The sequence below is a fragment of the Drosophila mauritiana genome, chromosome X, assembly GCF_004382145.1.
Source record: "Drosophila mauritiana strain mau12 chromosome X, ASM438214v1, whole genome shotgun sequence".
Lineage (NCBI taxonomy): Eukaryota > Metazoa > Arthropoda > Insecta > Diptera > Drosophilidae > Drosophila > Drosophila mauritiana.
In genome coordinates this window covers 18,146,732-18,167,666 of record NC_046672.1, presented here as the reverse complement: position 1 = coordinate 18,167,666, position 20,935 = coordinate 18,146,732, and the positions used below count along the sequence as shown (strand labels likewise).

The following is a 20,935-nucleotide window of genomic DNA, read 5'->3' as shown; positions in this document are numbered from 1 at the left end:
TGTATTTTAGCCATAATCTGTGCAATTCAATGAGCAACATGCGAATTCAATTGAATTCAATTTGATTCAATTGGAAGCAAAGCAAGAGCAGACAGAGCCGAGCACCCAAGGAGGACCAAGTGGGATAGACAGGAGCTGGAGCTGGAGCAGGAGCAGGAGGAGGAGCAGGAGCAGGAGCAGGAGCAGGAAAAGCTGGCTGGCAGGAATAGCTTTCGTTCAATGGCCAACGAATTTGTATGGTCTTCCATAAAAGAGGAAGACGACACACACACACACACACGCTGACAGCCACACACAGACAAAGGGGGCGGTAATGGGCAGTGGGCGTAACAGTTTACAGTTTTACAGCTCGCTTTTTTCTTGCCTCCTCGCCATTTATTTCTTGTTTTTTTTTTGCTCCACTGTTTTTTGCACATTTTCCAGAGCAACGCAAATTTTCTGGCATTTCCACTTGGTCCACTTCGGTTCGATTCGATTAGGAGTAAACGCCCGCCCACTTGGATTCATCTTGGATCCCTGCTGGCCTCGCAGCAAATGCATTTATGTTTTAATTCGCTCAACCAACTTTGTAGGTGAAGGCGTCGGCATTGGGACGACGACAAGGACGAGGATGAGGCTGGGAATGGGGCTGGGTATGGGGCTGGGTTATGGGGATGGTGTGCCTCCTCTGCCGTCATGTGCTGCAATTCAGTTAAGTTTTGATTGCTATTTTCGCTTCGCTTCCTGGCCCGCAGCTCGCCTGCTGCCACAATGTTGCCAGCGGCAGCAAATGTGTGACATTTCCGTTTCCGCTTGCCGCGTTAATGTATTATGCAACAGGCACGCACACACAGACGCACACATCCTCTTGCAACTTTTTAGTTGTAAATTGCCGAATAACAAAAAGAAAAACATAAAAATAAACCACAACAAATAGTGCACACAAAGGGAGTGGCGATAACAATGTTATCAAAGCCCCAAAGGGGCGACAAAATCGAAACCAAAAGCGGAAGTTCCAAGGAACCGTTGCACAAACGCATCTCAGGGAGTCCGATTTCCTTTGTGCGGAAGGGGCCACGACCATGACCATGACCAAGACCGATCCCCATTCTGATTCTGATTCTGATGCGGATTCTGAGGTTGAGTCCTTGTCCATGGCCTCTTCTATATCCTGGCCGCATTTTCGTTGTTGCATGTCATAAACAAGCTTGTCAAGCAGATATCCACAGGCGAAAGGCAACAGAAGGGGCAGGAAGAGGAGGAGAGTGGAAGGAAGCGGAAGCTAGGGAGTTTCGAGAACATTTTAAATTGCACATGGGAAATGGACTCATTGTTCACCACCATGCATACCCTAAAAAGATGAAAGTCCCGGTCAAAAAGTGGTTGATAAACGAAACCAAAGCCAAAGGCTTCGTATGAAATGCCTGAATTTATGGACGCAATTCATTACAACTTCCCTGACCACCTAATTGCCCCAAACCGCAGTCCAGTCCAACTGACCTTTCCGCATCCGCATCCGCATCTCGGTAGGCATTCGGATAGCATACATACTGTACGAAGTTAAAGTGGCACCGCTGCAACCACAACGTATTTTCGAATGAGGCGATGTGGGGTAACCAGGTGTGCTCACTTCCGTTGCCAGGTGCAACTGCTGCTAGATGCAAGACAGCATGTCAAAGTCAGCCAAGAAAGCCGCAATCATGCTGTTCCTCTACGGAATCGCATCCGCACTCCACATAAGCCTGCACAAGGAGTTCTTTGACTACTTCAGCAGCTCATCGCATATGCTGATGTACTATTGAATACCCTTTTCCCACAATATATTGATGAGTAGTTATAACCCACATAGGTTATCTGCTCGACTACCCTAGAGGTCTATTAAAAAGATTAGAATTAGTCTAGAGCAAATAGTACTTATCAACTTTTAACTTTATGACCTATCTGATATACCCTAAGTTTGATGATAGTTCGATGGGAAAAAATGGTGAAAGTTGCACGCACGGAGAACAAACATTTTTCCCGAGCATTTGAATCTCGATGCGAATGCGAATACGAATGTGCCACTGAATCTGGAACTTATGGTGATGTGGACGCTGGATGCTGAATGTGAATGTGAATGTGAAAGCGACGTTGCCAGTGGCCATATGCGGTTTAACCCCTAACCTTTGGCTTTTCAAATGTCCACCCCAGTCAAAGCCGATATGTGTGGGGTGGGGGGCTATCTAAAAATGTCTCTCCAGAAAATGGAAAATCAGGGGGGCTTACAAAGGCTGTTCCTGGTATGAGCACTTACGCCCCAACCACTCGATGCCTCTCAACCGACCCGAAAACCAACTTAAGGGTAACAAACTGAAGGCAGGTAAAGTGGCGGCGATAAAAATAAGAGTAAATTACCTTCAGCACCTCAAGGATAAACATATCCCAGGACAATTAGGAGCAATTTGCAGGACAAGACCCCAGTGAGTTGTGCCCTTCAATGCTAAATGTTAATGCCCATTAATATGCAGTGTTGCATTGGGCGTGTACGAGTGCTGACGATGCTGATTGATATCCTTTTTACCCATCTCCAACAGTTCCAGGCTAAAGTGCTTTGTAAACTTTTTTGTGCAAGTCCATTAAACACAGCTAAGCTGAAATTGAGCGTGGCGCCCGAACAGGGACCCCGATGTGGTGGGCAGTGGGACACTGTCGGTGCGTCCATCTGTCAATCGGTCGGTCTCTGCTCTCGATCTGGGCTGACTGCGTCCCCCGACTGTTCCCCTCCTGGCCGACCCTCTCTCACTGTCCCACTGTCTGGCTGGCGGTGCCCGAGTCAATCAATCACCCACAAAATTGGGTGGACTGGTCGAGTGGCGTTGAAAATGTGTGGCAACTCAAATCAACTAACCAAATACACACATCACTGGCCGAGGGAAATCGAGTCGGTGCCTGAGAATCAATTGAAGTGACATTTTATTTTCCTTAAATCGATGCAAAAATTGCACCACATGTGTATCAAATATGGCGTATAAATCTCTATTAGTAACATTGACAAATTCCGAATGTAATTAATGAACGTTGAGCTAGATTGATAAAGGCGATGCGGTTATCAATTTCACACCAAATTATGCTCAATCACAGCCATTATGTTTGCGCTTGACCCGGATAATTTGATCAAATCCGAACCCGCCCTGATTCCTCAAAAGAACATAGTCCGTATGAAAGGAGTACTTAACTGGTGACATTTCTGATAGTTATCATACTGGGGGCCACCTTGGCACGTGGTCCTATTAACGCCACAATTGGGTTGGGCATGGGTGGTGCCACAATACATAAAATGGACGGTTGGTGGGGTCACCAGGCAGGACCAAAAAGGACATGCAACAAAGGGGCAACACACTAACTGCATGGTGCACAAAATTAACCTCAGAAAGGTTTTCCCTACTTTCGAAACCACAGGACATGCAGTGGACGGACTTGTGCTCCATCCATTGAAAATCCCTGAAAACAGTCGGCACCGATAGTCGAATACTAGGCTTCATTTAAATGCAGAGAAGCGTTTATTTGTCCTACGGACGATGTTAACGTGCAAGCATTGGTTTAGTAACGTGCTCGTTTATTTAGTTGGACTGGCTCGGTGCTTTTCAAGCTTTTCAGTCACCTCGGCGGGCGGACAATGAAGGCGTGAAGCATTTCCCGGAAGGATAATTGCCGGGGAAAGGAGCGCAGGACATCGGGTGAGAGGAAGCGAGGAAGGGAGACAGAGGGGGAGCGCGCGAGAGTCCTGTCAGTGGCATAGACAGGCTAATTAGCTACCACACAAAGCCGCAACTTTGGTGTTGATTGCCAATTTACAAGCTTAATGAACTTGCGACTTGCGACTCGGGACTTTGGACTTGGGGACCTGTGATTTGCGGCTTGCGACTTTGAGCTGCCCAAGTTGCAGCGGTCGGCGGATGAGGATATTGGCTGCTGGATACAGGATACGGGATGTCTGGTGACTATGCAAGTGCTCTAAATCAAATCGAATCGCATCGAATCAAATCAAAGCCGCTGTCCACTGGTTGCGGTGATCTAATAAAAATAGTCCACTGATCACTTCCGCTGGCCATTATTTCGTATCCATGTGGATGCGTTTACGATGGGGCTACCACAACGCCATCATTAGTCGCTGGACTCCCTATTACTCCTGGCAAAAGTTGAGGTTGCGGCTTTAACTCCATCGCCATTAGCCCGCTGATGCACAGCCATCGAGCGAAATAGAAACTCCTCCTGTGGCATCTGAGTTATGGCGAAATTTCATTTCAACTTTTGCATAATTTTATGCTTATTATGGCCGGGCTGTCGGGCTGTCGGGATGTCGGATTGTCGGACTGTCGCTGTCCCTAACAGGAAAAGAGGGGGGCAAACAGCAAACGGGAATGGGGACTCATCTCCAGCGAAGCGAAAAGTCCCTGGACAGTGGCTTTAATTACTTTGATGCATGATTTTGCTGCCATTTGCAATTTGTAGCCGGGGATAATGAGCAGGAAGAGCGAAACTTGCCCCGGCTTTATTTAACCTGCCACACGGACACACCGAGCGGATCGAGGGGGGCACACGTAAAGGATTCACACATGAGCTGGCTGTACCGGCTGTAATACCCTTCGGGTTTCGGGGCTTCACGAGCTCCGCCATTTCAGAGGGACACATGCGGTGCACGGATATCGAAATTTGAGTGCACAACGCGAAAAAGTGCTCACCATTTTATTCACAGACTGTTGGAGATGAAGCAATTAAGTTGGCGCGTTCATAGTCCTTGGGATTTTGGCATATCGCATTGCTTATAACACAACCCGCCAGCTTTCACCTTTTGACCAAATGCAAAATGCTGTCTAGCAGCGGGGTTTTTCCACTAAACTTTATACTTGCTGAACCTATTAAACATTAAACATTTACCACTAAAGGTAAACTAAATGTGCCTTGATGCCGCGGCAGTTGCTGCTATTGTGTTCTCTTGTCGCTTTATCTGGCCTGCTCTTCTTTCCAGCAAGGACACTTCAAAGGAGAGAGAACACCGGAGCGGAGAGGAGAGTCGGGAGCAGACTGTCCAGACCCCGAAGACAGTCAGTAGCGAATTCCCCGCTGGCGAGCAATTGAGCAATTGTGCAAAATGGGTAAGTGACAGCCAGACGAGCCACTAATGAACCACTCGAGCAAACCGGACACCTCGTGGGCTATCGCAGAACAGGCATTTCGCACCTGATGTTGCACCAATTGCCAGGATTCGTTGGTGGCAACCAGATAGCGCCACAAAGTGCGGGCCGTAGAGTATATGGACGCTGCATAAACATCGATGCAATCGCTTATGTCCCTTTTATTGTATGCTTGTTAAAATTCGGGTACCGCGTAACCATAGATCAAAATTATTGTCTAATAAAATAGGGTTTATCTTTTCTATTTATTCTATTATTTTATTTATTTATATTTATTTTATTAGAAAAGCATAACACACATTACAACAGTTGTATGTAATGTGATTTTCCGGTTTAAAAAAATAAGGAGCTTAGTTTAATATTTGTTAAATAATCCTGAAGACCCCACAAATCAAACACCCATCCGGTGAACATCGTTAAGGGAACTTTTCCAAAATGAATAGAGAAGAATAGTTCAAATATTCATAATATTATTCATAATATTCACAGGGAACTTTTTCCTAAATGAATAGAGAAGAATATTCATAAGTAGATCAGATCATCATCATTTTGCATTTTTAATCGACGTTCCCTTAATAATAAAGTTGAGCTGCCTCATTTTACTAGCAAGTTAGGCAATACTAACTGCTCTGTTCCGTAGATGCGCTACGCTTCCGTGGTTCACCATTCGCCCGCTTTACGGGCCAGTCGACCGGACCGGGCCATCCCCGTCCGCCGCCACACCCACAGCATCCGCAACGCCCACAGGCGACGGGAACACATGGCATCAGCGCCCCGGAGCCGCTGATCGTGGTGGAGGAGTCCAATCTGCCGGAGGAGCAGGAGGACAGCTCTGAGCCGACGGTCTCGAATCGCGGCAGCCTGGACATCGACTCGCCCGTGAATCCGTATCTGCTCTCGCCATGGCGGGATCCACGCGAGGCCAGAAAGCATTCGCTGCCCTCGCAGCAGGTGACCGACGGCATCACGGCCAGCCAGGTGCGCCGGCTCTCGGAGCGAGGCGGCGAGGGATCGGGTCCCACACCGAAGGAGGCCGCCTTTCTGGCCACTCTGTCGCAGGCTCCGGCGCCGACCGGACGTCGCCACTCGGTGGTGACCATCTCGAAGGTGCCCACCACACTCTTTGGGCGCTCGCGCCGCGAATCCGTGGCCGCGTATCCCAACAGCAATGGGTAAGTGGTACTCGGTAGTCGAATATATCACCAAAATATATCACATATTGAATTGTAACTAAGTTTGCACAAGAGGATTGGGGCCAAACTAGTTTCGTTGGTTTGCACACAAATCGCTCGGCTTTTGAAACCACACAAATGTCTAAAAGTATGCTATAAAAAACATACAGCTTTAATCCACTCAAAATATCTACATACACATGTAGTTGCACACTTGTTGACACTCTAATAATTGAGCTGCATTGAAGCGCTTTGAAGTGTTTTCGAAATTCAATTTGCATTTGCATAGTCGTTTCGTGAGCCGACGGTAATTTGAGTTATGCACTTCCGACTCATCCGAGAGTACTAAGCAATCGACCATCTGTTGTTCGTTATTATCACCGCAGGAGCAGTCGGGTGCTGAATTCCCGCCGGGAGAGCAACACAGGACCCCCATCGACAGACCCCATCGGCAGCATCCACAATCTGCAGCTGGACATCATGGACGACATCTACTTGCAGTCGCGCAAGGCCCGCTTGAAGCTCTGGACCTCCTCCAACGAGAAGGTGTGCGAGGTGCAGACCGTCGACGAGGCCGGCTCCGGCCAGCCGGGCCGACGATTCACCAACCGTCGCTACTCGGAATGCCCCCAGCCAGGATTGGCCAGCTCCTTTCGCCGCGCCTCCGAGCTGCCGCCGTCGCAGCAGCAGCAGCAGCAGCAGGCTCAGTCGCAGAGCTCGACTCGGGCCTCAACGCGTCGCAAGAAGTCGGGCAGTGGAACTGGACTACTGGGCAGTCGTACGGACATCGCCGGCATATTTAGCTCGTTGACCAGCTCGGCCATGGATATGCACCGGCCGGAACCGGAAGGCCGGGATGGCAGCTCAAGTGCTAGTTCTTCGGCAACGGCCACGGCCAGTAGCCCGTTTCTCAGCCAGACCTTTCAGGCGGCCGCTCGTGGGCGTGCCACCAGCGCCACGCCCACACCGACAACCCACAGCGGATCACTGGCGGTGGGCGGAGGAGGTGGCGGAGGCGGTGGAGGATCTGGAACCACTGGCGGCCTACTCGATCCCAATGCCGGCAGGTCGACGCGATCCAACAGCTTCGATGTGTCCCTGCTGAACAACGCCAAGCAGCTGGTGAGCGATGTCCAGGACAATGGATCGGCCACGCTGTCCGGTTGGTTTGCCAAGCGGCACACGCCGTTGGCGCGCAAGAAGAGCGTGCGGAGCAAGAGTTCGGCGGTGGCGCTGTCCAAGGATGTGCTGGAGCGGCTGCAGAAGAAGGATCCGCTAGGCGGTGACTCTGGCAAGCCGAAATTGAAGCCAAGGAGCAAACAGAAGACCTGGGCGGAGTCCACCAAGGCGACGGTGGATGCCACCATTCTGGGCACGGCCATCGAGGGTTTCCTGCGAAAGAGCTCCAACGCCAGCATGGGCGGATCCGGAGCTGGGTCGTCCGGCGGCGGTGCCTCCACATCGGCAGCGGCTCGCGGTGCCACGCCCAAGGCGGGCAAGGACTCGGGCAGCGCTAGCGGCAGTCCCGCCCACGGCGCCCGGCGCAGTCGACCCTCCGCCAGCAGCTCTGCTCAATCGCAGGCCGGCCGGGCAGTCCGCTCCACGCTCAATTGGTTCGGCAAGGCCGACGAGGACGACTCCAAGGACACGTGCGACGCCTCGCTCTGCGCCACGCTCAAGGACCTCTTCGTCAAATAGGTCGGGGGGCGCAGAGGCAAGTAAAGCACTGGGCCGAGTCCCGGCTAGAGCAGCACACCGGTAAGTTGCGAATCCTTCGAACTATTTTATGCACTCGAAAAAAAAAACATTATTCAAGTTAGAGCACAGCCTATAACAACTCCCTATGCCTCCTGCTTCCTTAGAGCATTCAATATACCCCCCAAAATATCTTTTGTATTCAACTTTTTGTTATGCAATTCGATTCCAAGAAACGAAACTACTGGCAAATTAGAGCTTTTCGAGATAACAAACTTAAATATAGAATTGACAAACCATGTCTTGCTAGCTGTTATTAAACCAATTAATGAATTTCTTGGAATGGTATATTGATTATTCTAAGAACGCAGAGCTCATATTACCCACCTAACCATCTCGGGTTCCATGAATAAATGCCTCGAATGCCTCGTTCGCAGCAAATCCCAATAGCCTAATCCTAACATTGTTATATCACGTTCTGTGTGCACTTTTAGCCAGCTACTTGCACCTCTGAGATCCGAAAATCCTTATCGAAAACCGAAAACGAAATAAATCGAACGAAGTTGAAGTTGAAGTAGAAGGCTTACACAAACGAGTGAACAATAAGCGCAGCAGCAGTAATCACCATTGAATCCATCACATAACACAGCAGCAGAGGCTTAATGACAGATTAAAAGCATAGCAACGTCTGTCTTTCGGGCGAAAGGAGATGCACATAATTCACCGAAATCAATAATATAATCACAGCACTTACATAACTAACAAACAATATAATAATAATTGACAGCACAGGCTTCACACAAAACACGTCCATTGAATCAAACACTGAGAACATTGCATGCAAAGGGCGACAGTAAGATTGATCTGTCGGTACCGGGACATGGTAACTGAATGAGATATTAGAACTACAAAGGAAATCGTATACCTGGTATTGAAACAATACAACTGCAGGAGCTATCGATACCTGACGGTTAATCAGGTTGCGTGTACAACAAACAGTACACGAGCACAAAATGGAGGATCAAATGGAGAAAATAGAACTTATCAGCAATACGCAATGACATACATATCCCTATTCCATATTCAAAATACCCCTAACCACAACGCAGAACCGCAATCGAAGCACCGATAACAGATAGCACTGAAATCCGATTAACGGTGAACAATAAGAGTACAAGAGAGCAACTTTTAACGGTACAAGTAACTTTACGCATAACGGTAATGGTAAGTGAGCAGAAGCGAAGACGAAACGATAAGCGATATGCAGTGATCGATAGGCAGATAGTTAAGCGATAACCGATAGAGTATAAGGCAACGCTGCAGGGGAGTCAGGGAAATGGAATCAGATATCAGGAATCGGTGGACACAACACCTCATCCCATTTTACCTACGCAACAAGGTCGACGGGATAGACCTCTTATAGCTAAAGATACAGATAAAAGATAAATACATATATATACACTCATAGATATATATATATGTATATATTCTCATACATTTGCATACCATTTGTAATCGAAGTAATCGAAGAGGGGGACGAGAAGAAGGAGTACAAAACTCGGGGAGTTCGGAGGGCAGAGAATATACACATATTTTTCTACGTGCAGAGCAATTTAAGCGGGTCCCACTGAGGGAGTAAGTCCCGGGATAAAGAAGTAAAGGAGAACTTGTTGATGCATTGCCAATATGGCAATGGAACCATGTAGCATACATGTCTACATACATACATATGTTGAGTGTTTTTTTTTTTTTTTTTTTTTTTTTTGGTGGCCATGCATGTTCATGCATGCACATCGAAGGAATACACAGACATATTGAATGTATTTATGAGGCAACCGTGGCAGATGCACAAATCGGTCTTTGTATATCGTGTAGCAAACAATCGGGTGAATCAGTGCAAAATACGATGCTCCATCGGTTGCCACAACCATTTCACAATAAATACATATGAACACAATGAAATCAGCACGACTACGTGCATATAAACACGTTACAATATACGAATATACATATTTATCTACGGTGAATAAGAAGTAAATGTCTACAGACTCAAGAGTTTTAATCAATGTAAACCACACAATAAATGTAATTTGTATGTACAATCTGAGCTTACTCGAGGCAAAAATCAGAAATCACAATTCGCAATTCGCAAAATCGCAAAATCGCAAAATCTCAAATCACAACACAAACAGCAAATGCCAAACTAAATCGAGTCGAGCTGAATTGAATTGAATTGAATTGAAAATCGAATATAAATTAATGTTCGCGTTGAATATTTAATGTTAAACGTAAAATAATACGCAGGCAGCGGCAGCAGAAAAGCTGAAAAGTGCCAGTTGGGGGGAAGAAGTTTGAAAATCAATTAACGAAGAAATTCAAATTGGAAATTCGCAATTGCAGTATTGGCAAACAGAGACAGCCAAGGAGAAAGAGAAAGGGAGAAAGAGAGAGCGGGAGCGATAGAGTAGAGTAGGACAAACAAGCAAGCAACCAAACAAACCAACAAACAATCAGTCAATATTGCAATCAATCAAGTGTGCTTCTATATGCGGCATTTGGCTTTGTCAATTTGTCAATTTGATCAAGAGGTGGCACTAATGCGGATGGGCAGATGGTGGTGCGGAGGTCAGGAGATTGGACTGCAGCAGTGTAGTGACGAAACTACTCAATATAACAAACACACAATACTCGTATATATTATCCATCTATCCAGAATTGTATCTCAATGTGCCCGACAAATGTGTTTTAGACTTCGATTTCCATGTGCGTGTCTCAAGGAGGTAACCCAAAGTTAACTTTCACTTTCAGTGTGTTATATAGTGCTTAAGAGCCGCAGATTTACCTAGATACTGATCTATATCTATACAAGCATATGCATATACAATACCTACAAATATATACATACCGTACATATATATATATTTCAACTATTTACAAGTGCGATCCTTCTTGGTCGCAGCTAACCAAAGTTGTCCACGTTTTGCTCATCATCCTAACTGTTGTTCTATATCGTTGCTATTACCGATCTACACTATGTAACAATAAATGTGTACAAAAAACGGGCGGGGGACTAGAAGGGCGAGGATCTGGGGAGGATCTGGATGGAACGCAGAGGCACCAGCTCCAGGCAGGTGACGCGTAGCACAGGCCAAAGAAACTCTCAAGTTCTATTTGTCCTATTTTTGATAGTTGTATATATACATATATATATATATACTACATATATGTATGTACCGCATATACAATACGTGTAATACCATACATACACGAATACTAATATGGATGCAATTTTTTTCGATTGATTTAGCATTGAATGTGCATAGATTTATGACTACAAACATATGCGTATGTGTATGTGACCCTATCAAGATGATAATAATGCATCCGAGGAATACACCCCATGAATAATCAGTCGCGAAATCGCAAACTATTGAATTTCCCCACAGATGGAACTTAATCCGCCACTGATTATTTTCACGGGATGTCATTGTCTTTGTTGTTGACTTTGTTGTTGATGTCGTGCAATTGTAATTACCGTTGTTCAATTGTTGTTAATGTTTATCCACATGTCTGTTTGTGTGTGTGTGTGTGTAACACCTAAGACTACATACGAACAAGCGGTTACCACCGACTACAGTACTTTAGTAGTGTTAACTGGCAACTGGCGCCCAACGCAAATATTATATTCAATACCCGCAACTCTCTTGGTGTGCGGTATTCGGGATGATAGCGATACGGATACATATGGTATATCCAATGTGTGTGCACTTCGATTCGAGCGATCTATGATTTCGATGTTAGGCGGTACGTTTTATTTTTTTCGGGCTTTTTCTGCGTTCACAGCACCCAGGGGGAGGGGGAGGGGGAAAGTGGGCAAAACTACGCATAATCTAGTGAGTAACGAGGCAAGGGGGAGGAGCGATGGAGGAGCAGCGGCAGAATGGCACGAAATAGCTGACATGCATATATAGCTAAGATATATATCTGTGTAAATAACGAAAGGAGCGTTGGGAATACGTTTGTACATAATTATGCGTACGCTAGCAAGGGGAGATAGCGAGGCAAGTGGAGTTTTTTTTTTGTAAAAGCCAAAATCCAAATGCAACCGAATGTAAAACAATCAATTGATGACACATAATGTAAAAGAAAACAAAAATAAAAAACAAAACAATACAGCTAATTAAATGGCGATTGAGGGAACGATAAATCGGTCGGAAATGCACATATGATATGTACATCCGTGTACATACATACATATGTAGGTATGTGTGCTCTTTATAAGCCGGGACTTCAAAGAGAAGCCGAGGAAATTTGAGGACGTTGAAGAATGTGCACCAGGCGAGTGTACTTTACCACACATACAATACCCAATATACAGCTAAATATACACCCATGTACATCTATATATACATATGGCATATATATATATACTTATATATATATATATATATATACGGAAATAAATAGTTTATGTGTACAGATTGCAGGCGCTTTCATTTCGGTTGAATGGGTATGGGCTTGCCACAGGTTTTAGCTGCCCATGATTGATGGACGCCTGCGGGGCATCGCGGCAAATCTGCCAAATGCACCCACCTGGCGAACCACCAACTCACCACACCATCTATCCTCCAGTCCAACGATCCACCAAGACCTGCCCAGCGGCAGCCGGTCGGTCATAAATCAAACATCCATTTGGCCAATCCACCGCAGTTCTGTTTCGGTCAGCGCCTCGAAGTATGCAACGCAAATTCGGCTCGCTGGATGGATATCTACGTGGCCAGGTGCGGCAAGTGGCAACGGACGGAATGTGGGCGGAATGGGGCGAAGGACCAAGAAGGACCGGCAACAGGCATTAAATGTTAATGCGCTTTATGCAACGCTTGACTGGCCAAACAGCCAGCGGGGCTCACATCAGCTTCTGCTTCTGCTCGACAGCCAAGTGGACCGGCAATCCGGCCCGATGGACCATTGAACAGCGAAATACCCTGCAAATGGTTGCAGCAGTTTTGGATGTCATTACTTTTTAATTTCCAACTTCAAATTATTTATAAAACATAATGATTTTAGGATATCATTTTTTGTTTTTAATTGAATTCTTTAATGTTGCTTCATTGATTTCCAATGGTAAGTATTTCCATTTGATTTAGTAAAGTTCCTGGCTAAGGAATCTTTGGCAAGTTAAAGACAAATGTAAATCCCTTTTGCAAGGCTGCCACATCGAGGGTATACACCCTCGGTGGGAGGTGGGCGTCATTTGGTGGCTAGTGGGTAATGGCTGTGAGCTGCAGAAGCCTACCAGTCAAGGTTGCCCTCATGTCAAGCGTGAAATTCGAAAGCTGCATACGTTGGCCCCATTGGCGGAGGGGCGGTGGCAGTCAGGATGAGGTATGCGGATGCAAAGCGGACAACAAAACAACAAAGGCACCGCCACAACTGTTACCGCCCGATCAGCTATACAGCTTCCATTGTCATCGCATTGTTGCCATGGGTGACATGCAATAGATTATGCACAGGGGCGCATCCTCCCACTTGCCTAATTACCCATAGTGTGCATACCGAAAAGGTATTTCGAAGCATTCGTGCTGCCGATAAGGTGGTTTACTGGTTTGTTGGTCGTTGGTCCTTGGCCTTCTGTCCATAATTGTGTTTTTTTTTTTTGCTAGCAAGGCTTATTGAAATAACTGTTTTGGTAAACGTAGCTTATTCACGAGCCACGCGCTTGTTAGTCGAGTTACAAACCATGCAAGTAGCGCAGGCACACACCCTGTCACAGTCGCGTCCCGTGCGAGTTGGTACACTTTGGTGCTATTTGGATTGAAGCGTGTAGATGGGGAAATCTATTCGTTGTAAAACAATAAATATATCATTTGCACAGAGCATGACCCTTAGCATGCCCTAAGTAACTAGAACTTTAGTTCAATTAGAACCACGTGATGCATGAGAACTTCACAAACAATGGAATGTGAGCGTAGAGCGAACTTTTTTGGATGCGATTCACTTGCGCTTACATTAGTCAAATAAACCGCAGTTTCTCTGCTGCGACCACCGTTGGCTTTTCTAATAGCTCCTCCAGCTGTCGATTCTGTACGATTTGGCTCAGTTTACTTTCATCATTCGACCTCGCCGGTTCTGTTGCGTCCGTTTATTTTTTTTAATTAACCCCTTACCTGTGCGTTGCGTAGCTCAAAAGTGTACAGATCCAACGCAAGTTCGGGGATTTTTCGTGAATTTCTTGCGGCCCGTAATTAACCTGGGTTTACCTGGCCGCCCGCGGCAAAAGCATTAATAGCGTGACGCCCGTCATCACAGCTGTCCGCCGTCAAAAAGGTGAGTAAACAATGCGAGTGGAAACCGCTTCGAAGATCGCAGACGGTCACTGTACCTGTACACGGGTGTTAGACGAGGAGAGAGAGCCGCAAACATCGGAGCGAAAGAGAGAGGAGCGCGTTTGTGGGGGGCATTCTAGTTTAATTTAGCCAGCCGAACGTGATTCGGATTGCAGCTTGATTGCTTTCTTTGCATGCGATTTGTATACAAATTGCGGAATGTCCCTATAATTGTTTATGTACATTAACATGGGGAAATAAGGTTACTTTATTATTTATTGATAAATATATTTAAATAGTGAATCAGAACTGAACAGAAATTTATACCGGTCATCATCAAAATAGAAATGCACGTAAAATAGCAAGAACGTTATACTAAGTTATCTGTAAAGTGTTAATAGTTTAAAACGGGTTGACAATGAAGAAAAGTTTGAAAAATAAGGATTTTAATTGGTAAATGATTTTTTTTTTAATATTTTTTATATGGCAAAATATTTTTAATACTTTTGAAAGTAAGTTTTCTACTATTCAAATAATAATTTGAAAAGCAAAAGTTCTTAACTGCGCCATCCGACCGAAAGAAAGATGAACGCTAACCGGAATGCCCCTCAGATCAGTGGGCTTGTTGCCATGTCACTTCGAGCAAAGTACCACAAATAAATCAAGCCAACAAAAAAATGCCGGAGAAAAGGAAAGGGACAGAGACAGAAATGTGAAATGGCAGCATTTTGTGGCTAAATTCTTCAAGACCTTTCAGCTGATTCAGTGGTGACACTTTCTGGGACGCGACTGTTAGTAAAGACGCTAGAAAGCAGGCCGCGGAAAATTTTCCGTTTTTCGAGAGCTTTGGGTGAAAGCTTTCCATTCAAACGCTGCCTACTTTCAGGGTCAACTGGCTCGTGGAGGGAAACTCAAAGCTTGCATTTTTCCCAGTTCACTCGACGCTCGACCTTGAACTAATGATATCCCTATTTGTTTATTTTTGCAGCTAATCACCGCACTGAAATAAAACACGTCGCGTGACAAAACTGAGGTGAGTTCCAAGTTAAGTTGGCAGTTAAACTTAAGTTCCAACGCGGCGTATACTTAATATGACGTATACTTAATATGGCGTGCAAAACAAGGTAACAGGAACCTGGCTCAGGGAACCCCAGTGCGTCACAGCTCGCACCTCGATGACTTGTGGAAGATGGCCAGTGCCAAAAATAGCCACTTCTCTCACCTGTCCGAGCCCCTTGTTTTCGTACCGCCTTTGCCTTTGAATTTGCCTTTGCCTTTGCTAGGCGGTAAGACTCTGCCCAAGTGCTTCCCACAGCGCTCCATTCATAATATAATGCGCTGGGCAAATAAGTGAGTGTGCGCCCCTCTCTCGGTTGGTAACTTGGTCGGAAACTCGGTCGCTCAGCCGGTCTGTGCCCATGTCTCCAAGATACGTGATCCGAGAGCTAGTCGACACTCCGATCCGGCCTGAATGGGAGGTGACGCGGCAATCCGGAGAGCTGGGTTGCTGGAAAGGGAGAGAGAGCCGGATCGGGGGGCGGCTTCTAAACACAAACGCAAATACGGAGCAACGTCGCTCGGTGATTTACCCATCCAGCTATAGCCATATGTATGATCAAGTCGGCCAGAGTGTCTGTGGTCAGTTCGGCCCACTCCCCAGATGACAGACAGGTGACGGCCATCGAATTGGGGTATTTCCTCATGGCGATTCTAGATTCTACATTCACGTCACCGACCATTTTATTCGGTCAAGGGTAGTCATTGGCAACTGGCATTGGGTGCCATCGAGGACTCAGTTTTAAACGCCCTGATTCACTTACATCTTAACTGAGGTGCGGTCTTTCCACCAGAGTATTTCCATACACCATTTATGTGGAAGTTAGCACAGTGGGAATTCTATTTGAATAGAGTAAATTCCATTCCAAGCGATAGAACATTAAGTATTTAAGTCGATGCGTACAGAACAAGAAAGATCAGTAACGGCGAATTCTGGAGTATAATAAAACCAATGCAAATCGAATGGTAATATCCCAATAATCCAATGATTAACCTTGGTATTTCACACCAAGATAGCAGAAATGATCCCCCAGAGGATGAAACCTCCTTTTATATATGACTTTCCGGTACTTAAGATAATATTGAATATTCAGTTTCAATGCCATACAATCTGAAATAGCCTGCTTAGATCTAGGAACTGATTGATATATTGGTCATATCCGAGTTGCATCCGTATCCGTTTAATATTAACATAGCCTGGTAACTTTGCCGGTCTCGTGTGCATTAGATGCATGCTGTTACTGTTAATGTGTGCAATCTTATTGATATATTTGCTATATTTAAATATGTGGCTGGCTGAGGCGATAAGTCTGGGCGATATTTCCGTCGCTGTAAGTGGGGAATGTTTGCAGCTTTTTACTACGCTGAGTACTGAGCACTGTCGTACGTCACTCTGGAAGAGCTCATCAATGGAATGGTCATTTCTAAAAAGGGAATGGCAAACAGGAACGAGCGATAGATAGCGGATCTCCCTCGAACCGGATGACGTTGCAGGTTTAGCGAGTTCAGGCCGAGATTAGTGCGTGGCCAAAGTTAGCACCTCCTCGAGTGCGATAATTAACAGTCAACAATGCCTGGTTGGGCGAAAAAAAAAAAAAAAAAATAGTGGAGGCGGAAATCCATACATATCGAATCAGAAGGAGAAGGCACCCACCCACATACCCACCGCCCAACAAATGCAATTCTGGACTGGCGGCGGGCAAACAGCATTGGAAAACCCTTGGAACTCGAATTCCGGAAATGCTGCAATTATGGATCTGCCCAAAGCAATTGGGTAAAAACAAAATTCGAAAAATTTGCCCAACTTATGAAATACTACGCAGAGAACTCGACAAGGGAATACGACTCCCAGGAGCTTTGTGGCCAATGAGTGGGTCCAACTGCGTGCGTCTTTATGAGTAACTGCCCTGTCGAAGTGTGTGTGTGTGCCATGTTGTGCTAGGTTATGAGTTAGTGCACTCAGTGCACTGTGCACTGGCCATAGAAGAGACAGACACACTGTCTGCCGGCTGCCGGTGTCTCTTATACCCAGTGCTCGATCGCTTGGCCAAGTCCAGCGGCCAGCGGCCAGCGGCCAAGTGGCTGTTTCCAGTCAGTTGCATGCAAAACGCGCACGTGCCAAGCGATCGATCGGAAATGCCTACGGAACGACGCGTCATTTGCCAGGCAAGTGGCACCCGCATCATAAATCGCCAGTTAGCTAAAGTAAATACAGTAAATCGAGTATCTGAAGAATCCGAAGTGACGCCGTCGCCGCCACAGCAGCTAAGAGAAACGAGATATTCGCAAATTTATCAAAGTAAACGCGTTTCCACTTTGGCTAATACCTGACTCTTTGAGCCCGATGGGCTGTGGGACCAAAGTTGAATTTACATATAGCCATTACAATTTCCGGAAAGCTCAGTATTCAGGCATCAGGCTTATCAAATTTCGTACAAGAACAGCGAAATTCCCATTAAAAAATGTGTTTGGTGTCAAAATATTGCTTTGAGCTTTTTGCTTTGAGTATTACTCTGTTAGCTTGAACACTGGGATTTGAATATATATATATATATGCCAAACAATTTCCAAGAACCAATCAAATAAGTATTAATCAGCTAACAAACAGAGCAATTGGCATGTGTCGGCCAAACAGTGACTAAAAGCCACTCACAGACAAAACTAAACCAAAATGTTTGCAGTCGTCGTCCTCCGAGCAGGCAATTTGAAATAAGGATTCTCAAGTGGCGATTCTAAGTTCAGCCCAAAGCCAGTTGGCAACCAAGAAGCCCGATTACTTGGCGTAGGGTGCAAGAATGCAATGTGACATCCGTTTTGGGCCATGAAGCGTGTGTGCATAAATTACATCGGCTGGCAACTCACTTGCCGCAAGACAGGAAGAAAACAAAACGTCATGTGCAGCGCTGCAACAGCGGCATGAACTACTGACCAGGGAGTAGCTAATCCCCGGCTGAGTCAGGAAGCCCATCCAAGCCAAGCCAAGCCAAGCCAAGCCACCCACTCACCCCCACCTCCGATAATCGAGAAAACCCCAAATCCGAACTCCCTTTGCGAACCGTTGTTTTTTTTCATTATCGTCATCGACCATCGGCCGCTGATGCTGCCGTTGCTGCTGCTGCTATTGCTGCTTGCTGTTGTTTTTGTACACTTGTCGCTACAACGAGCACAACAAGTGTGAGTACCCGCCGCCCGCCTGCGCGTGTGTGTGTGTGTGCGTAAAAAAAGTAAGCTCGGCCACGCGCTGCGCCGCTCGTGCGGCTTCGGCTACTGATATCGCCGGATGGCGGTCCGGTTTGTATTTAAATCGCCGGCGTGTGCCCCAACTCCTCATTAACCGTAAGATCTCGCAGAGCCCACACGCCAGCCCCAGCTCTCCAGCTATCCAGCTCATTAGCGCGCTTTCAATCTGTATCTTGGCCAAATATCGAAAACCAATAAAACATACTCTCTGAACCGCGAGTGCCTAACATCACAAATCAAATTAAAATATGACCGCCAACAGCAGTGCCAGTGAATCCTTTGAGATCCGATCCTGTGAGCGACTACAGCAGCAGCAGGAGCAGAAGGCTCCGGCGGCGACAGAAGCGTCCTGCCAGCAGCAATCCAACATCATCGGTCGCATTTGTAAGTCTCGCGCCTCTGAATCATGTCGCTCTATCTATCTTTGTATCTATAACTGTGTCATCGCTGGGCAAACAGGAAAGTGTGCATCAAATGATAGGGATCTTGGGCATTCAAGTTTCCAATTATCATTATCTTATTGTCCAAACATGGCCCATGTATCAGGATTAGGGAGACCTATTGAACTTATTGTATGAATCCTATTTACTGACCATCTTCCATCTGCTCGCATTGCAGCTACCTCCAAGTGCTGGCTCCTGGGCATCCTGCTGCTACTCACAGTCGCCACCAGTTGGCCAACGGGGACAACCGCCGCACCGCGTCGCGCTCGAGGATTGAGCCTGATCCTGCCGCACCGCAATCACCTACGACCACACGACCACCACCAGCACACCAGGTCAATAAAAACCAAGATTGTGCCCCTGTTCACCAATCAGACTGAAGGCAGGGAGCAGTGCACGGACCTGAAAATGACTCCCAACATCGAACACCTGCAAGTGGCGCACGAGGTGGCCAAGAATACGCGGGAGGCGGTCCTCTGCCTGACCAAAGAATGGGTAAGTTAGCTAGAACGATGGTCATGCGGCAGCAGAGGCACTAAGTTTCCCATTTTCCGTTCAAAAACAGCTGAGGAATCAGAGCCACAGCCTGCCCCAAGACGTTCGCGCCTACTCGCTGCATTCCCTGGCATTGAAGCATCCTCTCCAGTCGGAGGTCGAGGAAGTCAAGTTCCAGAACGAGCTGGGTGACTTTGTGTACAGTGGCAAGGTGACGACGCTGGAGGAGGAGATGCCAGCCATTATCGAGTCGCTGCTGGTCCTGGAGCATCTGTACGAGACCATAGTGTTCGATCACAAGTCCTGGAACTGCTTCTTCAACAACTTCGTGCACTTCTTCCATCACAACATGCACGAGGCTCTCAAGGTCGCCGGCCTCAACGATGCCTGCAATCCGAGGAACACCGAGTACAATGCCGATCACATATGGCCGATGTTCGGCGCCGCCGTGGAGACCATCAAGGTGCTGACCATCATCGAGCACAAGTACGAGCAGCTGATCAAGCTGTACCAGTAATCCGCTGGACAGAGTTGGACGCTCCAGAGGAGCAGTAAAAGCCATACCAAAAATAATCACCTCCGATGACCCACTGCAATCTCAAGCTAATAGGCTATGCCCACGAGTATCCGGATCCGTATTCGTCTACTAGACACCCTCATCTGCCTTAGACCCTATTATTTATTATAACTTATTAAACCCCCATTGACCCCATACGTATTTATATCGCCTTCGCATCCTATTTATATACATACTCGTACATACTCACTGAACACATTCACCGCATCGCAGGCTCGATAACTTATGAAAACTATTACTTAAGTGTATTTTTTTATATATATATATTTACAATATTACAATGACTATTAATAAATTATACCGATAGGCGCATACGCAAAGTGCTTTCCTTTTCTGGTGGACCAGTATCAGTTCCAGTTTATCGAAATATTTCATCATTCCGATGCAAATCAAGTTACATCGAATTGGCGGCTTACTCAACAGTGGGAATTCTGACAACCTTTCGAAGGTCTACAGCATCGATTAAAAAAGCATGGCTCATAAGATGTTTCCATGAATTGGAACAAGTGGAAATGGAACAAATCAAAGGTAGAGTTCAAAGTGCAATTTGCACTCTCAATTGGCAAAGGGTTGTGCTCAGAAAATTCATTAATTTGAACTAATTTCATAGTTAGCAGTTAATCACTTAATACTTAAGGTTTTTTGATTTTTTTTTACTTTTTTTTGGGGGAATCGCGGGCTTATGACCTCCAATGCTTGAAGTTGGCAACCCAATTACCACTCCCCCAAATCGGAAATACTGGGGAAATATGCGCGAGATTCCGTTTTCGGCCCGACT

The 20,935-nt window shown here is 46.3% G+C and overlaps 3 protein-coding genes across 4 annotated transcripts in view; 2 read left to right on the top strand and 1 right to left on the bottom strand.

Annotated features, from left to right (window-relative positions):
• LOC117148021 (pneumococcal serine-rich repeat protein) overlaps positions 1-9,777 on the top strand; it is a 28,287-nt gene extending 18,510 nt beyond the window's left edge. The window contains exons 2-5 of the mRNA XM_033315191.1: positions 4,988-5,114; positions 5,794-6,325; positions 6,712-8,083; positions 8,515-9,777. Of these exons, the coding sequence (XP_033171082.1) occupies positions 5,111-5,114; positions 5,794-6,325; positions 6,712-8,023 (1,848 nt within the window). The 5' untranslated portion in view covers positions 4,988-5,110 and the 3' untranslated portion in view covers positions 8,024-8,083; positions 8,515-9,777. The remainder of the gene's footprint in view (positions 1-4,987; positions 5,115-5,793; positions 6,326-6,711; positions 8,084-8,514) is intronic.
• Positions 1-14,243, bottom strand: part of LOC117148022 (allantoinase) — a 39,559-nt gene extending 25,316 nt beyond the window's left edge. Inside the window, exon 1 of the mRNA XM_033315192.1 lies at positions 14,188-14,243. The gene's annotated coding sequence lies outside the window, so the exon portion shown is untranslated. The remainder of the gene's footprint in view (positions 1-14,187) is intronic.
• On the top strand, positions 14,139-20,471 carry LOC117148023. 2 transcript variants are annotated; one of them, XR_004459884.1, is made up of 3 exons: positions 14,139-14,347; positions 15,335-15,379; positions 19,261-19,348. XR_004459884.1 is itself a non-coding variant. In XM_033315194.1 (3 exons), exons 1-3 carry the CDS (start codon positions 18,891-18,893, stop codon positions 20,095-20,097), a joined length of 903 nt encoding a protein of 300 aa, XP_033171085.1. In that variant the 5' UTR covers positions 18,778-18,890; the 3' UTR covers positions 20,098-20,471. The 2 variants fall into 2 exon arrangements, 1 of the variants encoding a protein (XP_033171085.1); XM_033315194.1 differs by lacking the exons at positions 14,139-14,347; positions 15,335-15,379 and adding exons at positions 18,778-19,026; positions 19,651-20,471 and having other exon boundaries at positions 19,261-19,580.
• The last annotated feature ends 464 nt before the right edge of the window (positions 20,472-20,935 follow it).

Bases quoted from the DNA above. Each gene is read 5' to 3' on its own strand.
- LOC117148023 (XM_033315194.1), top strand. From the start codon at position 18,891: ATGACCGCCAACAGCAGTGCCAGTGAATCCTTTGAGATCCGATCCTGT. The intron at 19,027-19,260 runs GTAAGTCTCGCG...CTCGCATTGCAG, and splicing joins CAACATCATCGGTCGCATTT to CTACCTCCAAGTGCTGGCTC. The intron at 19,581-19,650 runs GTAAGTTAGCTA...GTTCAAAAACAG, and splicing joins TCTGCCTGACCAAAGAATGG to CTGAGGAATCAGAGCCACAG.